The sequence below is a fragment of the Lemur catta genome, chromosome 1 (genome assembly GCF_020740605.2).
Source record: "Lemur catta isolate mLemCat1 chromosome 1, mLemCat1.pri, whole genome shotgun sequence".
Lineage (NCBI taxonomy): Eukaryota > Metazoa > Chordata > Mammalia > Primates > Lemuridae > Lemur > Lemur catta.
Window position 1 is genome coordinate 208,954,594 of NC_059128.1, and position 9,139 is coordinate 208,963,732.

Here is a 9,139-nt window from a genome sequence, read left to right on the forward strand (position 1 = left end):
CCCAAATTAACATTGTGAACTGATTTAATGTCAAGATTAACTAACCTTGTAATGTCCTTCCCCACCAAAGAATAACCTAACCTAAGAACCGAGCTACCCAAACTCAGCTGCCTTCATAGAATCCTTGATAAGTCTACTCTCCAGTGTCACCCCCCAGAGCTCATGTTAGGGGGAACCATGAGCTGAGCTGCGTGAACCCCTGTTCTTCCTCTTCTCTAACTTTGCAGAAGCCAAGAGAGACTGAGGAAGGACTTCATGGGGGACAGGCCTCCAGATGCCCAGCTGGCTACGGGCACTCTGCCCGAGGACCTGGGCTGGGGCTGCCCAGGCGGGGCACTGCACAGATCTCCTGGGGCTGGGGCTGCAGAGTGCCCCCAAAGATGTACTCCAGCTTGAGCCCCGGGCTCCCCTCTGGCAGTTGGAGCCGAAAGTTCCTGAGGAGGGTGCCAAACATCAGGAAGAGCTCCATTCGAGCCAGCTGGTCCCCTGGGCACACCCGATGCCCTGGAAGCAGAAAGGTCAGAGGGCGGAAGCTGTCCCTGTGTCTGTCCCTCCACACCCCCAACCACCACCCTGAATCCAGCACTGTGCCTAGTACCTGCAGAGAACGGCAGGAAGGCCTCATTGACCACAAAGTTTCCATCCTTGTCCAGGAAGTGGCTGGGGTTGAACTGTCGAGGGGTCTCCCAGCACTCAGGGTCATAGAGCACGGAGGCCAGGTTGGGCAAGATGATGGTGCCCTGAAGAGAGGAGCTGGTGTGGCTCAAGGAGCCTCAGATGGCCCTGACACTGGGCCCAAGTGAGCTCAAAGAACACCCAGTGTGCTTGTGGGAGTAGCCCGGGGGGACATGGGAAGGTTCAGCAGGCAGGCCCTCTCAGGGTGCCCTTCCTCCAGGCTCACATCAGTGAAGGAACTGAGCATGACACCCCCCTGGCTATGGGCCTCCCACCTTTGTTCTGAAGATTCTCAACCAGGTCTAGAGACACAGAGCCATTGCCTCCTACGGAGAAGGCCAGCAGCTGTGGGCATGTCTGGAAGGGACCAAGTAAGGCACAGGGCAGCAAACACTGGGATGAGGGGTTGTGTGTTTGTGTGTCAGAGGGAGAGACAGAGAGAAAGAGGAAAATGGAATGGCAAACAAAAAGAAAGGACCGAGTAATGGAAGGACAGAGAGAAGAAAAGGAGACAGGAAGCTTCACTCTTTAGGGTTGGGGAGAGGAAAACATAAATCCTAACCCCAACTCTAACCCTCACCCAAACCCTAACCCCAACCCAGGCCTTCACCCTTACCCTAACCCTAGCCCACACTCTATCTAAAAGGAGAAGTGAGTGATCAGAAAAAGAATCAGACTGATGAGATGGGAACAGGGTAACTTCTGCTCCTACTTTGTGGGCTCTGGGCATAGAGAGGCCAAGTGGAAGCCGCATACAGAGGCCAAAGTGGAACAAAAGTGGGGTTTGTTATGGTCCCAGGACCCAGGACACTGAGCTCCAGGATTCTGGGGAGGGCCTCCTACTCCATGGCTCATTTACCAAACAAATACCATAGAATTAAACCAGCTACCTCTATAGGGAGCAGAACACTGACTACAGGATTCTTGGTCTTGACAAAGATAGCTTGAAATTTAAAAAAAATAAAATAAAATAAAAGCTCAGAAGTGCTTGAAGCCTGTATCCCAAACAGAAACGAATAAAGAATGCAGAAATTGAGCCGATGTAAATACTTTCAGAAGGCACTTTTTTGTTGTTGTTGCAGTGCTGTAAGCTTAAGGGAGGGGCCTGACCCTAGCTATCTGGACCACTAGGGCCTCCAGACCTGGTCACTCAGTGGCTTTAAGCAGAGGTGCTGGGGAGGCACGTGTTCTTGCTGCTGCCTGAGTGAGCTATACATTTCCCAGTTCTAGTCTTAGCGATTTCCCCCTTTTCCACCTGGGATTAAGTGACCCTCTCTGCATTGCAACACTCCTTAATAATCACCTTGAGAGAAAGAGGCTCCTAGCAAGATGCTCTTTTCACTCCGGAATTATTTGTATCCTGTTTTGCATGATGTTCTGGCCTCCCTGCACAGTGACTGACTGGTCTTAGCTCATGGAATGAGTTCAGAGCATAGCCTATCCAGCACGCAAAAAGGGCGACCCTCCTTATCCCCCATATTGTAGAGCCATGTGCCTGCTGGGTGCCTTCTGGGGACTCTATGCCAGCTTCTCCCCAGTAGATGGCAGTCTGGAGTTCGCAATCAAACAGCATGTCAGAGAAGAGACAGGCTTGAAGTCTTGAAGTGCAACCACTGTATTAGGAACCATTGCTGTTGTCACTCTCACTCAGCTGATGAAACAGCTAAGAACAGTTTAGGAACATCTGTAACATTTAATGATCTACTGTCAAGCTTTGATTCCACTTTCAGCATTCATCTCTTGCCCAAGTTGTAAAAGCTCAATATTGATTTCAGGTTATTAATAGTCCTCTGGAGCCTTTATCTAGAATCAAATTGGCAGGAAGGGCCTCTTAATAAGGAAATTTCTAATCCCAAATGGCATAAAACAGAGCTGGACTCTGGTCTTCCCTTTTTAACTGACCTAGTTTGGCACAGCTTCTAGACACTCTGGGCCTAGGTCCTCTGCCATGCCAGCAAGATGAACTGATGACGTTGTCCCCTCCTCACATTCCCAGAGACACTTGACAAACCTATGAACTTGCTGGCCAACTCCTGCCAAGAACAGCTCAGTATCCACCAATCAGACAGACCAGTGGGCAATGCAAAATGCCTCCATTTAACACGTTGGCTCACTGCTTACCTAGAGAGTCATTTTTGGAGCCATACAAATAGCAGAGCATGTGGTAGAAAGAAAAAACTTTGGCATCAGAGGGCCATGAATCTGAAACTCAGTTAAGTCACTTATTAGCAGTGTGTTTGGGCAGTTATTCATGCTCTGTATGCTGAAGTTGCCCTATCTGTAAAAAAGGAATCACAACAGCAGCATCTAAAGGATAGGGTTGCTATGGAGAAGAAATGTGTGGAGGTGGGGATCTCAAGTCTGACCAAATTAATAAGAAGTTAATAATGGCATCCTGGCAGGGCCCTTGGAGTCAAGTCGAGTCTGCCTTGAACCACAGTCATAAGTGCTGAATGAAGACACTTATGATGAAGAGGGATCTCCCACACATTCTCCCCTCATCGCTTTCCTAGTGTGCCACGTCGTACCATTGCAGCTTCCACTAAGGACAGGCTGGGCATCAGGGCAAAGTCAAAGCCCCTTTCTGAGGAAAGTCTTGGGGATCCAGCCACTGCCTCTAGGTATAGAGGAGTCACCCTGCACCAGGGCACCAAGGTGAGTGACTCCGTTTCATTTTCATTAAAGTGGCAACCTCACCACCTACACAGTCTGTGGTATGCTACCTTTAAAATGCCCTCCAATGATCCTGGACTCTCAAGATTCACACCCTTGTGCAATCCCCTCCCCTTAAGTTGGGCTAGATCTAGGAACTCACTTCTAACTAATAGAGTATGGCAAAAGTGCTGCAATATCATGTCTGAGATTAGGTTACAAAAAGATTTTAGCTTCTGTTTTGGGTGTTCTCTTGCTTGCTCTCTCTGATGGAAGTCAGAGGCCCTGCTGTGAGCTGTGCTACGTGGAGGAACTGAGGGTGGTCTGCAGCCAATGAGCCGCTGAGCCCTGAAGACATCCATGTGAGTGAGCTTGAAGTGGAGCCTCCCCAGTAGAGTCTTCAGAGGAGACTGCAGCCCCCCCCCCCCCAACAACTTGATGGCTACTTCATGAGAGATCTTGAATCAGAGGCATCCAGCTAAACTGCACCCAGTTTCCTGACCCTCAGAAACAGGGAAATTATAAATGCTGTTGTTCTAAGCTGCTAAGTTTTTGGGTAATTTATTACACAACAAGAGATAAGTAATTCAATGTCTATTGACATTGAATGACCTACATGGCTCAGCAATACACCATTGTACCGAATGACGGAGTGGGTGCAAAGCCCTCAGCCCACCGTACACCTTGGCAAAGAGCAGGTGTTATCATGTTATTGTCAAGCTCATGTCAAAAACCTTCTTGGAAACCTGTCTCAGCCTGGATCACCAGAGAGCTGTAAACTTCAACTATATTATTTTGGCTTACTATAGAAATGCATTCAACTTCATGTTAAACTTTTATCTCATAAAAGGGGTTCAGATAAGAAGCAGCTACCATTTTGGAGAATATTTCCGAATTTTTGTAAAACTCCTGCTTAAGGCATTATCCTACACATTGCCCACTGGACCTTGAAAGAACATTATGAATGATGATCCTTCTAATAACTAATTGGATAAGCCAAAGCTTCCCTGATACAGGCATGCTTCCTTTTATTACATAATAAGATTCATAACTAATTGGGATTTCCTTTTTTTAAATTGCCTTGACCCCTGTAAAGCTCAGATTCAAGTTTTATGTGCATATGAAGTAGCTGTTCTTGATTTGGGTTATTTTTATATAACTCTCTTCTTCTATCTCTCCTTATTTGGTACTTGTTTCTTAACCTTGTTATAAAATGAAAGAAACAAGAAAGACATTTCTGTCAGAAACCAGTTTTAAGGATATAATACAAAATACAGACCAAGCCTAGGGCACATAAATTACAAATGGCCTAACTGTTCACCAACAGGGTTAAAAATGACAAAACATCCATTTGGTGGAACATTATGCAGCCATTAAGAGTAATGTAGAGCAGTGGTTTTCAAAGTGTGGTCCCTGGACCCACAGCATCAGCACTGCCTGGGAACCTGCTAGAAAGGCAGTCTCAGGCCCCACCGCACTCTCTGGGGGTGGAGCCCAGCAGTGTCTGTTTGAAGAAGCCTTCCAGAGACTCCAATGTACCTAGAAGTTTGAGAACCACTGATCTAGAAGAATCTGAATAATATGTTAAGTGAAATGAAGGATTCAGAATGATATTCAGCATAATCACAACTATGTAAAATGTATTTGGATAAAAAAGATTGGAAAGAGGTACGTTATAATGTTTGCAAGAGTTATCTCTGAGCAATAGGGAACTTTAAAACTTATCCCTTGGTGAGTATATTCTTTTATAATCAACCCCCCATCCCAAATGCCATAGATAGATGGTAGACAGATAGATAGATAGATGACTGAGATAGACACATAGATAGACAGATAGATGACTGAGATAGATGATAGATAGATAGATAGATAGATAGATAGATAGATAGATAGATAGATAGATAGACAGATGACTGACTGACTGACAGAGAGCTGGCAGGTTGGCAGAAGCCATAGCAGATGGCTGTGCTGGGCAGGAAGGGCATGCCCTGTAGGTACTGGGGCGGGCGTGGGGCTGCATGGGGGCCGCCTACCTTGGGCATGGGGTAGCCGCACACACGGGTGGGGGTCACGCACTGGCGCACGGCGCCCACGGTCACAACACTGCTGAGGCGCTGTACCTCGTGGAGGACAGCGCGGGTGTAGGGCAGTCGCTCGCGGTCTTCGTAGCAGACAGCTGAGGCAGTGCCCAGCACCTCGTCCAGCTCCTGCTGCACCCTGTCTGTGGGTAGCTCAGTGTGGGTCTGGGGAGGGCGCCTGAGGCCTGGCCTCCCCACCCTGCGCCACCACCCTCACCCCCACCCAGAGGCTCCTGACCCCCAGGTTACTCCACCCTACCCTATTCCCCCGGTCCCACGGGAGCACGCCCTTCTCTGAGGCAGAGCTAGCTGCTTATGAACGAGATTTTGCAGGGTTTTCTTTTCCAGGGGCTACTTGAGGGAAAGAAAAGGACCCAGGTTTGAGCACCCTCTGTGTCAGGTGCTCTATATACAAAGAGCATTACGAGATAGAAACTGTTGTCCTCATTTTATTGACAAGGAGACCGAGGCTCTAATAGGACAGATATTTTTGCCCAAGGTCCCAAAACTGTGGAGCCAGGATTCAAACTTAGATCATAGCCAGTTTGTCCCTGAGAGAATTCCAGCCACCTTTGTCCCTCCGTGACTGTGATCTTGAGGTGGACACTAGCACAGAGCCTGGCACTTAGTAGGTGCTGAATCATTACTGAATGGGTAAAATAACACTGCCCCCTTTTACACTGGTTCTGAGAGGCGGAATGACTTGCCCAAGGTCACACAGCAAGCAGCAGGGTGGGAACTTGAAGCCCCTCCTGTCTGACTCAAAGCCGTGAACGCTTCTTTGACCACGGTGGTGAGAGAGCAGGACCCAGCCCTGGCACCACAGAGCAGGAGTGACGGGGTGGTGCATGGGGCCCAGAAGCCCACGCAGTCAGCCAGCGTAGAACCGGGGTCCCTCACCCTGGACGTCTCCGTGCTGAACCATGTAGACGAGCGCCCAGCGCAGGGTGGTGGCTGTGGTGTCGGTGCCTCCCAGAAACAGGTCGATCACCGCCTGGATCAGGTTCTCCTCGTTGAATGTGGAGACAGGGTCATCCTTGGCCTGGCAGGCGGTGGGGGGAACAGCTCGGGGTCCAAAGTTCTCTCCTAGCAGAGCCCTGGTGTCTCCTTGAGACCTGACCTGTTCCAAGACTCCTTGGGGGTCTGACCCCTCAGGAGGACCTGAGTCCCAGAACTGCACTGACTTTTTTTTTTTTTGAGACAGGGTCCAGCTATGTCACCCAGGCTGGACTCAAACTCCTGGGCTCAAGCGATCCTCCTGCCTCACCTCCCGAGTAGCAAGGACTACACCGTGCCTGGTATGCACTCACTTTTGATGGGGAACTATCCTTAACATTAGCCAGAGCCTCTGCTTCCCACCCTACCCATGTTTGCAGAAGCCCTCCTTGGCCTAGGAAAAGGTAGGGAGGAAAACCCTATTTTAACACGAGCTTTCAGGGTGCTCTGAACGCTTGTAGACCAAGACAAGACAAGGAAGACCATGGCTTAGAAACGAGGTGCAGCCTAGAAAGACAGCCCCCTCCATTCCTCTGCAGCTGCTCCAGGCCCACCTTGGTGATCTGGGCCAGGTAGCAGCTGATGAAGTCCTTGGGGACCTCAGGTGCCCCAAGCTTGTGCCTGATGATCTCTTGGCGGATGAAGCCCCTCACAGCCTCTTGGTACCTGAACATCTCCTGGTGGGGCCCTGGGAGGTGGCGGAAGGCCCAGGGAAACATGTCGTACAGCTGTGGGGAGAGAGGCCCGCCCAGGACCTATTCAGCTGCCAGTCCTCAAGTCAGGGGGGCTCCAGAGTGGGCTGCAGCCTCTGACATGGGCAACCCAGGGCTGCCTCTCATCTGATGACCCCCAAAATAATCTAGACAGAAATGAGAGCAATGGTAGCAATATGTGTTTGGGGCGTAGCTAGGACATTGCAGGGCCAGAAAGCTGCATTTCTGAGGACATAACCTGCTTCTTACTCCCTGCCCATTCTCGCTGAAGCACACAAGGAGGATTGATGCTGTGAACTTGTCAGCTTGCTGAACAGAAGCCATTTAAGGGACCCAGACTCAGGCCCCACGGTCTCTCTCCTGCCAGGCCCTGGCTGAGGCTCCTGCCTGCCTTGTCCAGTGCCCTGCATAGCTGCCTCCCCAAATGCTAGTTACCCGGCGCCACACGGTGCTGACAAAGGCCAGGCCAAAGTCGATGGCTTGAGTCAGTTCCTGGAAGATGGGATCCTCCGAGAGGAAGCGGTAGCCAAACACCAGGGCCCCGATGACTCTGGCCGTGGCCCTGACAATGGACGCCTGAGGGTCGAAGGGTCTACCTGAGAGCAGAGGGGCAGGGCTCAGGCTGGGGAGGCCCAGGAGCACTGCTCGAGCACTCATCCGATCTTGTATATAGACGCTCGTTTACTTATCATTTATTCATTCTCATTCCTCATTCACACACCCTACAAACGCTTACTGAGCACCTTCTAGGAGCCAGCTCTGTGACAGGTACTAGGTTTGCAGAGGGAGGAGTGGGACACAGACAACCTTTAAATGACAACAGAATGTAGGGCAGCTATGTCACAGGTGGGAACAAATCCATAGCTGTGCCTGGGATTCTGAGAGGACTTCTTGGGGCGGACGACCTCAGCCAGGTCTGAAAGGAGGAGCTAGTGGGGAAGGAAGGGGTGTGGGCTAGGTCATTTGGGAGGGTCAATACCATGTGCAAAAGGTTGGAGGTTTGAAAGGCATTAGGTGTCATTGGAGAACACTTCCCCAGCTGTAGAGAAGAAGGGCTTCTGGCTTCCCAGTGACCTGGGCATTCCTGGGCCTCTGCCCACCCACCTCAGAGAAACTCCCACTGCACTGATCCAGCTCTAAACTGCTGTTAACGTTCCCAGGCTTCACAGACACGCGTGCACACACACACCCCTGCATGTGCAGCAAGGCTCAGCCTCCTCTGCGTGTACGTGGGGTGCGGGGATTAGGGTGGGCTGTCCCTGGCCTGCCCCCCGCCCGTGTCTTACCCTGCTCCCGGCGGAAGGCTTCAGCCAGCTCTGCTGCCTCTTCCTGCAGCTGCACTTGCAGCGCCAGCTTACCTAGGCCCAGCTCTCGAAGCGTCACCAAACAGAAGCGTCTCTGTTGCCGCCATGTGTGCCTGTTGCTGCAGATGACCCCTGGGTCCGGGGCGAGGTGGACAGTCACCAGCCTCTCCCAGCCTCCCAGGCCAAGACCACTAGGCTGTCACTCAGGCCTAGAGGGCAGACCCCCAATGACCTTCCCAGCCAGCTCTGGGCTGGTGCTCTGACCGGTGAGCGAGGGGCATCTGGAGTGTGGTTGGTGAGCCTGGGGTGCTCAAGTTGGGCTCAACTGCGCCCTCTCCCAGTCCACCAATCTGATTTTGCCTGTAAGAGTCCCCGCAAGAAATGTAGGAGGAGATAAAGAAGGGGGGAGGAGGGAACAGGGACATTTGAGCCTGACACTGTACTGGGCACTCTCGATATTTCAGCTGCTTGGTCTCCCCCACATCCTCGGGAGGCAAGAGCGGTCGTTATCCCCATCTAACAGACGAGAACACTGAGGGCACAGTGAGGCTGACTTGCCCAAGGTCACACAGGTGGCAAGGGGCTGAACTGAGATGTGAATCCGGGTCTTTTGACCTCCAGAGTGAGTTCCTTTCCACACCCCCACCACAGGGGCATTTGAGGAGACCCGAGTCCTCTCGGGAGTCCCCTCTCTGTTAACAGCTCTGGGCCAGCCCGACTC

The 9,139-nt window shown here is 51.2% G+C and overlaps 1 protein-coding gene across 1 annotated transcript; it reads right to left on the reverse strand.

Annotated features, from left to right (window-relative positions):
• Positions 1 to 286: 286 nt before the first annotated feature.
• On the reverse strand, positions 287 to 7,120 carry LOC123646579 (cytochrome P450 2J4-like). Its single transcript, XM_045563751.1, has 5 exons — positions 6,956 to 7,120; positions 6,306 to 6,447; positions 5,361 to 5,548; positions 599 to 740; positions 287 to 504 (listed from the first exon to the last, which is right to left on the reverse strand). The coding sequence occupies exons 1-5, from the start codon at positions 7,118 to 7,120 to the stop codon at positions 287 to 289; spliced, it is 855 nt and encodes a 284-aa protein (XP_045419707.1).
• Positions 7,121 to 9,139: the final 2,019 nt, after the last annotated feature.

Excerpts from the sequence above, each read along its gene's own strand:
- LOC123646579 (XM_045563751.1), bottom strand. The coding sequence starts at position 7,120 with ATGTTTCCCTGGGCCTTCCGCCACCTCCCAGGGCCCCACCAGGAGATG. Across the intron at positions 6,448-6,955 it reads ACCTGGCCCAGATCACCAAG|GCCAAGGATGACCCTGTCTC; the intron begins GTGGGCCTGGAG and ends ACCGCCTGCCAG. Across the intron at positions 5,549-6,305 it reads TCAGCACGGAGACGTCCAGG|ACAGGGTGCAGCAGGAGCTG; the intron begins GTGAGGGACCCC and ends AGCTACCCACAG.